The 16,590-nt window shown below is 35.9% G+C and overlaps 1 protein-coding gene across 1 annotated transcript in view; it reads left to right on the forward strand.

Annotated features, from left to right (window-relative positions):
• Nucleotides 1-16,291, forward strand: part of LOC122794441 (neuronal acetylcholine receptor subunit alpha-9-like) — a 298,924-nt gene extending 282,633 nt beyond the window's left edge. The window contains exon 5 of the mRNA XM_044062816.1: nucleotides 14,542-16,291. Within this exon, the coding sequence (XP_043918751.1) occupies nucleotides 14,542-15,149 (608 nt within the window). The 3' untranslated portion in view covers nucleotides 15,150-16,291. The remainder of the gene's footprint in view (nucleotides 1-14,541) is intronic.
• Nucleotides 16,292-16,590: the final 299 nt, after the last annotated feature.

Genomic DNA, 16,590 nt, shown 5'->3' on the forward strand with positions numbered 1-16,590 from the left:
CCCCCACTGATGGAACAAACACTTATGCTGAGTTATACACCAATTCTTTATTCGAGCACCTGTACAATTGTATAGATAGGTATGTACCTGATAGAATCAAAGCAAGATCTAAACAAACCTGCCTGGTGGACAGCTGCCATTAACAGGCTATACAATAGGACAAAGAAATTGCTGTCTAAGAGTAGGGAGGAAAATCTTAAAACTGGAAACACTCCCTCTTTAACTTAAACAAACAAAGAAGACTCCTAGTGAAGTTCTCCAAAGTGAACTACAAATCCAAATTAGCTTCCCTAACTAAAGATAACCACAATGTGTTCTATAGTTACATCAGTAATCTCAAGGGTAAGGCCTAGATTTGTGCTGAACTCATAGTTAATGCTGCTACATATACAGAACCTGTGGCTATAGCAAACCTGCTGACTGACAGGTTCAGTGAAAACTTCACTCCCCTCTTCCCATCACATATACCCCAAAGCATCATTATTACCTGCCCCCACCTAGTATCTCTGAGGAACAGGTCTTAAACATCCTCTCCAAGGCCAAAAACACAGCCTCTGTGGGACCAGACAACATCCCAGGCTGTGTTCTACATGGGTTAAATCAGGAATTAGTATCACCATTGGGCATGCTTTTCAATCACAGCCTAAGCAGTGGTTTCATCCCAGTGGAATGGAAAACAGCCACCATCATCCCGTTGCACAAAGTGGGAGCATGCATGGACCCCAGGAACTATAGACCCATTAGCCTAACCAGCCTTAGCTGCAAGGCCATAGAACAAATCATCATGGACCCTATTAACAAAGATATAAGAAATGTCCAAATGCTTGACAACACCCAGTTTGTCTTTGTCAAGGGGAGATCATGCCTGTTAAACCTGGTCAACTTCTCCTAGACAGTCACCAAATCCCTAGAAAAGGGGAAATCTGTGCATATGGCTTACCTAGACTTGGTCTTAAACTAAATTAAAAAAAATGCATCATCCCCTTTGGCAAGAGTGATGTGCCTGCAGTCAGTGGTGAGAGATCTAGGCAAACAGGCTGCAGCAACCTTAACTTCAATCACCATGTCTCCACAGTGGTAAGAAGTGGATTTTATATTACTCATCTCATAAGTAAGAGCATTGCCTCCAGAAGAGAAGAGTTTATAACCCCCCCCCGCACTCTTCTCTCATTGTGCAAGTAATAGTGTACATTTCCAAACACCTGCAGCAATTGGAGAGATCACAAAGGTTCATTAGAAAGAAAATTCAGGGTCTTCAAGATCTGTCTTATGTGGACAGACTGAAATCATTGTCACTTTACTCTGTTTCTTGCATATAGAGGAATCCCTGACCCAGCTTTAATGAAAATGCTGCATATTCACAAGTCAAATGGCACACGGATCACATGCTCAAAGGACCTTAACCCAGTATGTGATATCAACAGAACTTGCTGGAGAGACAAATTTGTCTCACAGAGATTGTCACACCTTTGGAACAAGCTTCCTATTCATATTAAACAAAGCCCCTTGTTGGACCTAATTAAGCATAATTTGGACAATTGGATGGTTCCACTTGTGTCCCTCTTGGACAGGGAAAATAGGTGCTGTTAGTGTCTGTTTGAACCAAACACCCTTGGGAACAAGGGTTGAACTTGGCTAGACTTGTAAGGGCACTGAGGCCATTAACCTATTAACCTCCTATGATCCTATGATCCTATGGGTTCATACATTTTATTTCTTTGCTTACTGGAAAAATGTTCAAGCCTGCAAATTTAAAACACACTCTGACAAGAGTTGCTGTATTATACAAGGCAAATAATTTAATACAATCAAGATGGTGCATCAAAGAACACATGCATGCATCTATGCATAGTCCTAAAATGTGTGCAAGAGGCCTATGGTTTGAAAACAGCCCAAGGGTAAACTTATTCTGACACTGGCCAGATGCATTTTCTTTAAATATGGTTTTCAATGCCATTTCAATGAGTGTAAGTTTCAAGGGCAGAGAAGCTTACTGTTCATGCTAAGCCTGTTTCATTGTAAGACTGTATTGTTTTGTTTAGAAAATTGCTTTCAGTGTTTGTGCTAAAATTTAAAATAAAAGTTTTAAAAATCTCTAATCATTGTAGAGGTAAGGAAGAAAATAGTATTTAGCAAAAAAAAACAATGTAGACCACCATAATCCTTCGATAAAACACTAATTTAATATGACAAGGCAAAATTTAACAAGCAGATTTTAACACAGATACTGCCCTTCTTCAGATGAAATAAAACAATCTTAGTCACATTTAAATACCTAATTCAAAACAGTTTTATCTTTGAGGGCGGGTTTCATAGGAACAAATTTATTTAGTCCTGGTGTCCTATGGGCTAAAAGCTCAATTATCCACTTTGCTTCTTCTCTCTCAGTGGCATCTACTAGGCTACCCTTTCTTATACTAGGAAATACATTTGCAATAGCTCTAAATCTAAACTGATGGTCATTATTTACTTCTATATGTTTATAAAGTGCATTGTGCATATTTCTAGTTCTTATACATGAAAGATGTTGCAGAATTCTAACTTTAAACATATTATTTGTTTTTCCCACGTAAAATGCTTTGCATTGCTGACACTCAGCTAAATAAATTATATGTATGTACACTGACAGGTTTGAAGAGTATTTATTGTAACTGGGTAGAACAAGTGAAGTAATGGGACACTGGAGTGGCTGGGGGGCTGCTGTGATGGGGGCTCTGATCAATTACCCTGCCTAGGTCCCCACTTCATAATGATCTAGCTCTGGGGTGGGGCTGACTTTGATTTGGTTTTCTCTGATGGGAACTAGTTTGTTAGTATGTTAAGTAATGCATTGTTAAAGTGAGTTACAGTGTCATCTAGTGGTAAGTATTTTAGAATATTCCAGTTGTATTTGTTGAGGTAGCTAATGAAAGTGTCATTACAGAAAGAGGAGAGTGTATGCACATTAATTTAGATGATGTGTTTATATGCATGACTAGATTGTCTTATGGCAAAGGTTGGTAGATGGTCACTGATGTTGCCGCATAGCAGACAACAGTGTTATAGATTCGTAGGTTCATAGGTGTGTGCTAGGCTAATGGCCCTGGAGTCTTTATAAGCCTAGCCCATAGGATTACTTTGGCATTGTGCCACCGACCATAGTTCCCAGTGCCTCTGTCAAGTAGAGACACTGGAGTGATCCCCAGGGTAAATTTTCTACTTCCCATCCACTCATCAATATTACTGTTGAAGAGGGAAGTGAGGTGCTCTGTTTGACATATATGGGAAGTCTATTCCATAGCATGGGCAGTCTCTGGGTTATGAACCTGTCCCTCTAGCACATTCTGTTGATTGTGGTAATGAGGTTGAGGTCTCTGGAGCGTGTGGTGCACGTAGCATTTCTAACAGAGCTGAGTTAGACATGGCTTTGTAAGTCAAGCAGAGATTGCCTCTAAGTAGGTGATATGAGACAGAGAATAGTTGGAGTTTTTTGAGTCTGTCCAGATAGGACAAGTGTTTAAGGCCTAGGGTCCTCTTTGTGAGGTACTTTTGCGGCCTCTCCAGTTGTTGCAGGTGTCTAGTGAGGTACATGCCAAATGGGCATTATACTCGATGACTGGCCTAATGAGGGAAGAGTACAGGGAGGCAATGACCTCTTTCTTCTTGGATGCAAAACCCTTACTAATAAGATGTGCCACATATAAGGACTTTCTAACCACAGTGGCAATGTGGTAGTCAAAAAAGAGGCTGCTGTCAACCTGTGTTCCCAGATCTCTTATGACACCTTCCATGTTACTGGTCTACCATCAATGTGGTAATTCATGGGAACAGGGTTTTTCCCAAAGGGGATGATGGCACATTTTTTGGCATTGAGCTTAAGCCCATGGTACTGACACCAGTCGGTCTCAGTGAGACCTTTCTGTAGGATGTCAGCATCACTTGGGGAGGTAATAATAGCTCTCATCATCTGCAAACTTTGTCAGCCAGAGTCCCTTCATGTTGGCCTGGACTTCAGAGAAGTAGATACCAAACAGGAGAGGACAAAGGACTGAACTATGTGGGACTCCACTTGTGACTGGTTGGTAGTCTGACTTAAAGTCAGCTACTTTCACACTGTAGGTTCTGTGAGCCAGTTTGCAACCCACCTAGTGATATAGGAGTTGATGCCTAGCTTAGTGAGTTTTTCTATGATTCCTGAGTGGAGAATGGTATCAAAGTCCTTGGCCAAATCAAGGTAGGCTGTATGAACCACCTTTCCTTCATCCATAGCTCTGGTGACTGACTCAAAGAAGTTGACCAAATTGATCAGGCATGATCTACCCTTTACAAAACCAAACTGTGTGGGATCAAGAGTTTGGAGATTCCCTATATTCTTGTTTATTAGGTCCATGATGATGTGTTCCATAGCTTTGCATATCAGACTCTTAAGGCTAATGGGGAGATAGTTCCCAGTGTCTGTAGTCGCTCCTCCTTTGTGGAGAGGGATGACTCTAGCAGTGCATCATTCAGTAAGGACAAAGCCTGAGGGAGGCTGTTACTGAACAGGGTGCACAGGTGAGGTGCCAGTTCACTCTGTAGTTCATGTAGAACACAGCCAAGGATATTGTCAGGTCCCATAGAAGCTGTATTCTTGGTCTTGGACAGTGCTATTTTAACATGTGCAGCAGTAATACTGGGTGCCTGGCAATCTACTGGTATTGTGATTGGTCCTTTGGAGGAGAGAGGGGTAATGCTGGCACTGAATCTGTCGGACAGTATATTGGCAATATCTGTTGGCTCGGTATAGGAGGTACCATTGTGGAGTACCTCAGAGCAAACCTGGGTATTGCTGTGGAGATTCTTTACATAACTATAGAAGGCCTTGTGGTTGCCTTTACTATCTGCTACAATTCTGTTTTTATAGCTAGCTTTAGAGGATTTGATGAGGGATCTCAACCTTTTGTTGAGGCTGATAAGGGACTTTTCCAGTCTTAGGACTTTACCTTATTTCACATCAGTTTCCTCCTTCTGTTGTAGAGTTTATTTACGGCAGGAAACCACCAGATTGGCTTCTTTTTTTTTGGAGGAGAGCATCTTGGTTCTATTGGGTATGGTGAAATCCATGCCTTTGTGTACGTGTTCGTACATTGCATTGGTGTATAATTTGGCAGTCAGGCAATGATTCTCCATTTGCATGGGTGCCGTGAAGTAAGCCACCTCCATTTTTAGGAGCCTAAAGTTAGCTTTGGAGAAGTTTTTCATGGTGGCTAATTTTGTTAGGGGTGGTGGTGAGGATCCAGTCTAATGTAGCCTCCATATTGCCACATTTGTCTATTCGAGTAGCAGTAGTGATAATTTGGGTAAAACCAAAGAGACTGATGGAGAGTGTGGGAGAGTCAGAGTTAATAGGTAGTTTATATCAATGTCACCTAGGATGATGGTTTCCAACATGAATATAGAAGGCAGTGTTGCATATGCTTCTTTTACATTTTTGGCTGTTTTTGCAAGAGAGAGAGAGATAATTATTTCATCATTGGGAAAGTTGGGGTGGGTGAAGGGGTAGGATGTGATTTCAAAGTGGTTTGAGTATACCATAGCCAAACCACCAGCTTTATTATACTGTCTGTCATTTCTAATGATGTTATAGTCTGGGGGGAGAATCTCCTGGTCTTTAGTACTTGGTTTTATCCAGGTTTCTGTGGCTATTAGTATATCAGGGATGTATGATTCTATATATGCATGGAATTGTGGTAGTTTACGGTAGATGCTCCTAAGATTTAAGTTAATTCAAAAGTAGATGGTTCCTTTGGTTGAGTGGAAGAGGAGTACTCGGGTAGCTGAGGTAGTAGATTTGCAAGTATGTAAAGAGGGTCCAGGATTACAGTGTATATCACCATGAAGATTGAGCTTAGATGAAAGCTGTGTGTAGTAAAAATCCTTTTTTTTTTATATTTAGTTTTCACCTTTAAATTGTCTGTGTGTAGTGTGGGCTCTTCATTTGTATGTTTGTAATTAAAGAAAGTATGGGAACAGGATGTTGATTTAGAATTATGGTATATTCTTCTGGAGATGACAGCGAGGTTGGGTAACAATGGAATGTGATAAGATGTAGCTTGGGCAAAAATAGATAGAAGTAGAGATAATAAGTGAAAGGGCAGCATTATGTAGTTATAGTATAGAAAAGTAGGCTTGAATAATTTAATAAGGAGTGATCAGTAAAATAAATTCAGGTATTGCTTTTTCAATAGAGGTGGGTGGATAGAATAGTATGGGGAGAAGAAAAAAGTAGAGTAAGGAGAGAAGCACCAAAAGAAAGGTGGTGTGATGTAATACAGCTATTTATAAAAGGGAGGAGTGACTAGGGTGGCTGTAATTTGTATGATTGGTTGCAGGTATGGAATGGATGGGCTTAGGGAAGTATAAATGTAGTTGTAGTGGGGGTGGGTGGAATTTGGGGGACATGGTAGTGAACCTGAGATATGTGAGGGTGAAAGGAGGTGGTTCCAGCCCCTTAGGGTCAGTGCATGGTCAAAAGTAATGAATATAGTTGGCATTGCTAGAATTTGCACACAACTAACTAAGGGTGCTTACTAGCATAAATGCAAAAGTAAATGTTAGACTACATAGTAATAGAAGTAGTAGACTAAAACGATGGTAGAAAGACATATTAGGAATACAAGTTGTTATCGGTAAAACTTCATGGCATGGAAAAGGGAAAGAGTAAAGCAGCACATAACTGACTATACAGACAGAGGGAGAGTCATAAGAGCAGTAACTGAAAAGAGCAATTAAGGAAGTACAGGCTGGCAGCAAGAGTAAGGTATAGCTCATTCATTAGAGAAGGAAGGGGAGGGGAAATTAAAGGGCAGTGACTCTAGTGTTTGGTTAAATATCACTGTAGAGAATAATGAGTTCTAATTCCTTCAAGGTTGCCTTTCTTTGCATAACATTTACATTATTGATAATACAAATTTATATTAAAGAGTGTGGAGCAGCGATTGCCTGAGCGTTTTTTTCTTTCTTAGTTTTAGTTTGTTTTCTTCATAGTTTTTTTGATTATTGATAATACCCTGATTGTCAGGACTGATGTGGCTTGGTACATCATGTTACTTTACTGTTCCCCACCTCTCCACTTCATATATTTCAGATTAATATCTGTGTGTATTTGTCATACCCCCTTCACTAGGTTCTGCATTCCTGCTTTGGTCAGCAGCTCTCTTTGCATTCTTGTCAGTTTTTGCTATTTTTCTTGCCATAATACCACCTCTGCACTCCAACCTTAGTCATGCTACTATCTTCCATAACACATTTCTCTGCATATGCTCAGTCCTTCCACATAAAGAATAGCAATAAATAAACAAATAAATAATAGATCAGCAACTTAACATTACCATCTGTGTGCACAGTTTCATGATGACTAATTCATTCAGTCATGCAAGTTCATTGTTTACAACACCTGTCCAAACTTTACTCTGGCTGTTGGTTGGTCTAACATGAATTTCCTGTGGGTTTCCACTGGAGATTGATGAGGACCTGTTGGTTGCCGCTTGCATGCATTGCTAATGAGCTTCAGGGCCCATGGCACACACATTGTAAACAGTCTTGGCTGCAATTCTAGGTGTGGAATTTCTGAATCCCTGGGTATACCTATTCATCAAAAACTACCTCTAAGTTCTTGCCAATTTATGTTCAGTTACTTCAGTTTTTCATGACCGTGAAGGATGAATAAAATGGCTCACTCACCCAGTTATCAAATAGAAATAAATAAATAAATAATTACTGTCTATAGATCTCATTGCTTGTCATACCTTTTTATTTTGATTTCAATTTTTCCCAAATCCAGTGTTTTCTTTATTGAATATTGTCTTAGCTTTATGTGTCAGAAGTATTTGACTTTCAGTTTTATTATCACAGTTTCCAGGGAATAAGTCTTGGCATATTTCCTTAAATATTGATTGATTTTTCTTTCTTGCAGTTCATGGTATTTTCAAAAGTTTTCTCTGACACTAATTTTCAAAAGCATTAATTTTTCTGGAACGTAACTTTACCTGTAGTTCAACTCACACAGCTGTATGCTGTTAATGAGACAAAACAAAACTTTGACTATACAGACCTTTGTTGACAATTGCTGTCTTTGCTGAATATCGTATTCAGCTTTACTGCTAAGAAGCAAAGGACTTTTAGTTTCATGCCTACAATCAGCATCTGTGAAGAACATTGAATATAAAAATACAGTATGTTACTATATCCACCCCCAGTTCCTCCCCACCTATTTGCAAAGAAATGATAAGGCTACATGTAAAAATATGACATCATTTATTTTTTCCAGCATATGCTTCTTCTAACCCAGCATTTTGCATGATACGTTCAGCATATAAATTATTCCTACTGTTACTTTCTCTGCTGGTACTACTATTACTACTACTACTACTACTACTACTACTACTACTACTACTAATAACAATAATACCCATTTGTTTACCAGGTAATTGATGCAATAGATAGCATGCTTGTCCTTGCTGCAGAAGGCTGTGGGTTCTGATCCCACACTGGATTGCTGACACTGCAGTGCAATATAAGGGTAGTGCTGCTCTCCTCAGTATGTCATCCTTCAGCTGAAATGTTAAACTAAGGCCCCATCTGCCCAAGTTGTGGTAGTTCAGGTGAAAGAAAATGATTCCATAGCAACTACTGAATAGCGTATGTGAAGTTTCTTGATGCCCTGGCTTAATTTCCCCTAGTATTATAAATATCAACTTGGGTCTCCCCTGAAAAGATGCTATTAGCCTAATGGGACTGACCTGGTCAATAAAGGTAGGATGACCGGACACACAGTTTCTTTATTATGATGACCTGGGAGCAATGTTTGGTAAAGCAACTTGCTCAAGGTCACACAACAGGCAAATAATGGCAGAAGGAATCAAATCCTGTACAACAGAAGCTACAGCTCACAGCCTAAACCCTGCATGCCAACTGCCAGACAAATCATTAAATAAATAAAGGAGCAATATATAGTCTTGGTGCATTCCATTCCCAGTCTTGAACCACTCAGTTATTCTGCATTCAGGCTGAACTGTTGCTCAGAGCTGCAGATGGCTCATTTGGTCTCCATGAACACTAAGTTGCTTCTCAGTCTGCAACCAGATTTCTCAAGAGGTAAAAAGGGTAACTCCCTGCCCCATTTCTCTAAAAACATGCCACAGTTTGTTATGGTTGACAGGAAGATGATGCAGCAGAAGTAAATATTTTTCATGAACTACATTGCTTTCTTGATAATCTAGTAGATGTTAGCAATTTGATCTCAGATATCCCTTTCCTTTCTAAGACTAGCTTACCCATGTGGCAGTTCTTACTCCATATATTTTTGGACAGTTGCTAAATCACATGTTAAAGCTTTGAACCATTAAAGTGTTCAACTTTCTGTCAAAGGTATAATAGTATGAAGGGACGTTGTCTGGATATGCGTACATTTTCATGTGTATACCCCTCAACTGAAATGCCTATTGTTTTCTGATGTTGTTGAAACCATTGCACCAGAGATTACATGTAGTAGCACCAAGTGATGCAACTGGAATCCCTACCTGCTTCTTTTATGCATCATGAAGAACTTTGAAAATGTCTGATATACAGTGTAACAGAATAATTCCTAGTGCTTGTATTCCCACTACATCATTTTTCCATGGAAACTTATTTTTACTAATACTTAGATTAGAAATAAATGATATTCATAATTTTGAGTTCAGCTGAGGAGAAAATGTGAAGGCAAGTGTTGATGTTTGGCAACTAGTATGAAGTGGTTGCCATTTAATGGGATGAAGCAAATTAAACAGAAGAAATCTGGGTTGTAACTGAATTTGCAATTGGTTATTATGAAGTATGGAATTATTATTTTTTAATGGCCCATTTGAAAGCAGTGGTCACTGTCTGGTATTTATGTTATGAAGTATGAGATACCATCAGCAATGGTTAAAGAGTTTATTTGTGTTTCATAAAGCAGTTAGAAAGCTGCAACTTTAATGGAATTGGTTAAGCATGCAGTCAGCCACCAAAATACAGAACTGATTTGTCATCAGTGTTAGGTGAATTTAGAGGAGTTTGAGTGGATATTTTTGTGTCTCAGGCTGCTGTTTTATATCTATCTATCTATAGATATACATATATATATATATATATATATATATATATATATATATATATATATTTTTTTTTACAAGTGTGTCCAGACCAACTACATGCACTGGAGGGACAAACGAGACTGTATGAATACTGAATTTTGCAGCATTTCCTACAATTTGAAACAATAAACAACTGTTGGAGTTCTCCCAAACATCTATTTATCTGTCTGTATATCTGTCTAGCTGTGTATCTTTTTGTATATCTATCTTCAATTTGTCCATTTTTAAAATAAATATACCTACTTATTTTATACAAATAGACTGCCCCTGGGGTCCCAGTTTCAGCTGTTTTTATATACATATAAAAAAACGAATCTAAACAAAACAAATGTTAAAATATCACACAAATGGTGCATACTTCTTCAGATACTGACAGATTTTCATAATTAATAAACTTTTGTAAAAGAAGCCAAGTCCCTTCACCAATCCTTGGACCAGATGAGCTATTTGTGCGTAGGTGATTACATGTTTATCTGCTGTGCAAACCTCCTTAACCTGTTGCAGCAAATAACTCAGCAAAGTTTTCAAAAAATACAACAATGGCTTATAGAATCTTAATTTCTTCCAGATGCAGACAAACATTTACACATATTTAGCTTTGGGGAAATTGCTTTCATCTAAAAAAAAAAATATATATATATATATATATATATATATATATATATATATATATATATATATAGGCCCTCATTGAACGCGTTTCTCATGCAAACATCTTGGAGCAATAGTTAGTCAGAAAAGACACTTCAGCAAACACACTATGTCACCTAAAAAAAAAAAAACATAAAATGTTTGTATGGCCTTTAAATTTAAGTCTTACCTAAATGAAACTGCTCTTCTTAATACAGCTTGGACACTGGTAATACCAACTATACTTTACTCTTCTCCCAGGATTCAATAACACCGACACTAAGTGTTCATTGTTCAAAGTGAACAGAGAACACAGGCATAACACACCTTCTTTCTCCTCATTTTAATTTTACCTTATTTTCTTGTAGCTTTAAATATTGACATGGATTCATAAAGGTTACCACAAAGTGTAGAATGCATGTACACTAAGTGTAATCTTTCTGAGTGACTAGAAAGCACAAAAAATGTGTTAGGATGTTCTTGAATACATATCGTGTACACTTAGTCTAGGCATTATTGAGTCTGGCCCTTCATCTTTTCTTACCAGCATTCCAGAGATTAAAAAACACAAGGATGAGGAACCACCACGATGATGCTGCAAAAGGATTCTTCTTTATTAATACAAAAGGTGGCAAGGCTAAAATAGTATAACTAATAGTAAAAGTAGTAAAAATACTAAAACTAAAACTAAATAATCTAATCAGTATCTAAAACAAAAGCATCTAAACTACTAATCAAATTCAGATAAAATCAATCAACTGCTAAAAAAGGCAATTAAATATACAAAACAAGAGCACAAACAAACACATTAAAACAAAGTAAAAAAGTTAAAATAAAATTTAAAACTAAAACCAAATATTAAAATAAAAAAATAAAATATATATATAAAAAAAGACCATAGAAAAAAATCATCTATAGGAGTAGAATCAAAAACTCAATCAACAAAAACTAAAAAATAACAAAATAATATATAAAATACATACAAAGTATCATAAAAATGATTCATAAATTTAATATATGGTAATATATAGTAAAGCTCTCAAAGTCTCTTGCTCTATCTAAATCTAAATGCATGAAATTATTATATGCAAAAAAAAAAAAAAAGCATAAAAATCATAAAAAAACTATCAGCTGTAAAAAACAATTTCGCTTATGAAACAATAGATTAATTATCATACATAGATAGTAAAAAACTTGAAATATCGCTATAGAATATTGAGCTGAATGGGGGAACTATATATGTATATAGATAGGTCGGTGTTTCCTGGCTTGACAAAAAAAAAAACCAAAAAAAAAAACCATAAAAAAAAACAGACCGTAAAAATATATTTAGGAGAGACAGAGTCAATAAAACATCATAATGATGTAACTAATAAGACAATGAGTAATGTCAGCATGGTAGATTTGAACTAACTCTACCTCAACAACGAAAAACTTTTAACTAACTATATCTATCTTATTCTATAGACTATATGTATAATGTAAAAAAATGAAAAAAAATGTAAAAAAAAAAAGAAAAAAAAATATATATATTTAAGAATTTATACATGTATAATATAAATATATAAAAAACATATATAAAAAAAAAAATGTAAAGCACATTTTATATTATCAGAGAGGTCCTAGTTTTACGAGTAAATGGTCATCTTTTAAAGAATATATCGTAAAGCATTTATATCTAATGAAATACTCATAAAGTGCATATTGTTGTATATAAAAATATGTATAATAAAATAGATAGATATATTATAAGATTATTAAATATGGTAATAAATATAATAAATAAATATTTAACCATATAACATAAAAAATAGTTGTTTATATTTGTATTTAAGTTATAATTAATTACAGAAACTTCAATAATAAACATATAAATATATATATAATGAATCAATAAAAATGATGAGTCAATCAATATAAAAACAAATAAAATATTCTTGATAAATAATATATGTGTTCAAGAATGTGTATACAGCCATAGGTATAAATGTATATATATTCAATATATGTGTATAGCAGAAAAGTATAAATTAGTTCAGAAATATATATATCTAAAAGATTCTGAGGACTATTTATGTGTTATAAACTATAACAGACACATTGTTATTTCAGACTCCTTTTTTTCAGGACTGATCTTATACTGACATAAATGTATGAACTTACACAAAGCTGCAAAATTTTCAGCAAACCTGCCCAACCAAACCTCTCCAGTGTAAAACCATATAAGCTATACAAAACACAAAGTGATTAGAACTACTTCACCTATTAACAAAGTGCTGGCAAAATACTATTTCAGCCTAATATATGCTGTCTTATATCCTGTACTGTTGGTAGCTACATCCCAACCAGAAAACTGAGATCATAGACACTTACCTCTTACAAGTCACCAATTCAAGCAAAAATGATGGCGGCACACTAAACTGTGTTTATATAGTGAACGTTTGGAACTCTGTCCAGTCACATGAAACTAGTCATAACCTATTTCTCAATAACTTACAAACTATTTAGCACCAGTGTAGGTAGCACTCTCTGATAACCACTGATCTTGTTCCTCCCTTTCCTCTCATCACCCTACTACTTATACATCCCTCATTTTTCTAAACCTTACCACCCACCTCCTTATTAATGTTTATTGATACAAATACATTCCCAAGGTAAGTAATCTTGTTTGTAAATGTGCTCCTCAACATTCTGCATATATATATATATATATATATATATATATATATATATATATATATATATGTCTATATCTAATCTAATCTAATCTATATATATATATATATATATATATATATATATATATATATAGTTATATATATATATATATATATATAGTTTTATATGTATATATATATCTATACATCTATATATATATATATATATATATATATATATATATATATATATATATATATATATCACTATTGCCTTCCCTACTACTTTAATCTCCTCTATCTATTCTAACACGTTACCATGACTATATTTTTTAGTTTCGGACAGTCAAATGCCATAAATGAATGTATGTACTTATGACTATATTATTTGTTCTGTACCTTAATTGTTTGCAAAACTCTTTATAGTAAAATGTGGAACATTTTTCCCATCGATTCAACCCTTAACATCAGAAAAGTAGATGTTTGAAAGAAGGGGTCCTAAGGCAGAGGTTTTGAGAACTCAAGTGTGACAACATCTGTGAAGAAGAGGTACCTCTGATCCTTACTGTGTGAGTTCTATCAATGAGCCAACTGAGAGGTCCAACATATGGACTAATATTAACTTGTACAAACCTGTTGATAATACCAGCATTGTGAAATGTATCACAGACCTTACCTAGGTGAAGATAATTAGTGCAGATGGCATGAGCCATATCTGACGTTTCCATGACCCTATTAAAGGAATTGATAAGATTAAGTACACAGGATCTACCATTAACAAAGTCAAATTGTTTTGACTTGAGGACCTAAAGGTTCTCAATATGACTGTTTATGTGATCTGCTATGATACTTTCCATGACCATTCAAATGAGGCTGATGATGATGATGATACTTATTAGTCTGCAATTATCTGGATCTGTGGTAGGGCCACCTTTGTACAGTGGAACCATGATGGTAGTTTGCAAAGCAATATATACTTTGCTGGTGCTAAAACCCAGGTTAAGCAGGTTAGGGAAGGATTGGAGAAAGCTATGTTTTCTATCAATTATAAGGTAGCCAGGCTGTGTAATTATTATTTTGTGCGTGCTTTCTGAAGTAACACTTCTTTTTCTGTATTCCAGGGAAATATTATTTAGCAACAATGATGATGATTACAGCTTCCACAGCTCTGACAATCTTTATCATGAATATTCACTTCTGTGGACCAGAAGCAAAACCAGTACCACAATGGGCCAAAGTTGTCATACTGGATTACATGTCAAAAATGCTTTTTGTTTATGAAACTGGTGAAAGCTGCATTAGTTCCTTGAAAACAATGGGAAAACAGCAAGAACAGAAGCAGCAGGATCAGCAGAACATCCGTGACCATAGTGATGATCGTGTTCCTAAAAACGTAAAAGAACTGCAAGTCAAACGGGAATATTCCGGAAAGGGCAGCAGCAATATCTGTGAAAGATATGCCCTCACTAAATCAAAGGATCAGTTTGGTAACTGTATGACAGAGGCATGCAGCACATTAGGAAAATGTGATGCACTCGTGTGTGACCATTATGATTCAATACTGAATAGTATAGAATATATCAGTACCTACCTCAGAAAGCAAAAGCTGAACTCTGTTAAAATAGCTCAGTGGAAGAAGGTGGCTAAAGTAATTGACCGATTCTTCATGTGGGTCTTCTTTGTCATGGTATTTTTTATGACTGCCCTGCTTATTGCAAAGGCAATTTAATCAGTAGAAGATGTATCAATGTAATTATCACAGTATTTTCTATTATTAGGGATATGTCTGCTATTTTCCTGGTGTGTTGTTTTTCAAATCACTTTATATACAAAATGTCATGTTAGATGAATTACACTTCCTATTACTTCATATTTTTAGAACATTTTCCTCAGATAAATATAAAGCTCTATTCAGAACTGATTCTACAAAGACAGTTTTTGATGCTGAGTACATAAATCAAAAACTACAAATGCTTGAGTGAGGCTTCCTTATGATGCAAACCTTCCAGCACCTTTCATCAATACCCATAGCACCCCATTTATTTTTATAAAAATCTTTAAGGTCACTATAGGTTGAGTAAATAGCGACAGCATGTTCTAGTTTTCCCAGTTTTTACATACATAAATCTTGTTGTTTCTGACCACACTCTGTGTAATAGTTTTAATTAGTCGTGCTTTACTCATAATTACTGATACAAAAGAATCACAATGAAACCAGTTTAAAAATGTATTGCCAAGACATTTTGTTTTGATTTAAATTATATTCTTCTACAGTTTGGAGGAGGTATACTGGTTTAGAGTTAAGCAAGTCATTGGTAGATTAACATACTTATTGCTGTAGCCTTCAATTTCTATCAGATAACATTAATAAGTAAAATATTTCTGATTGAGGAAGAAATTGTATTATCTAGTATTGTCAAAATTCTCCTAAGGCAGAGCAATGTGAACAATAAGTTATGCTTGATTGCTAAAATAGGTCAAATATGTCTAATGGCATCAAGATAGTGAAGCCTGTGCCTTTCAAATATATTAATAATGACCCTCTAATATGCAGGAGCAGAATTCTTTACAGTATCACATATGTGCACATTGCAGTAACATATATGGACATTACAGTATTACATATGTGGACATTACAGTATTATTTAGAAATGATGATTAAATGACTAATATCACACACACACTCAAGTCTCTCAACAAAAGGTACTGTTATGACTTTGTCATAGTCCATGTTGGTGTGAATTACTTGAGACATACCTCCCTGGACTATAGAGAGACATGATTGCACTTGCTGAATATGTGCCCCAGACAGGTATGTCCCTAACCTTAAGCAGCATTCTACCATCACCCAGAATGATGTCTCAATACAAACAGAAAATGATTGACTTTAACAATTGGCTTAGTTTCTTGTCTCATTCCAGGAGGATCCAGTACCTGACAGCCTGAGAAGATATGATTGACAGACCACGATGCTTTGCCAGAGATGGGCTGCATCTGTCTCACTTGGGCTTCAGGCTTCTGGCAAAGGCACTTGCCTCCCCCATAGTGAAAAAGTAATAAGGTTAAAACTACCGACATAAAACTTTCAACAAAACCCAAATTAATGGTCATGCTGCTAAACGCTAGGAGTCTAAACATGAAATTGCACTCATTGCAAGCATTCTTAATTC

The sequence above is a fragment of the Protopterus annectens genome, chromosome 2.part1 (assembly GCF_019279795.1).
Source record: "Protopterus annectens isolate FY-2018-M chromosome 2.part1, PAN1.0, whole genome shotgun sequence".
Lineage (NCBI taxonomy): Eukaryota > Metazoa > Chordata > Ceratodontiformes > Protopteridae > Protopterus > Protopterus annectens.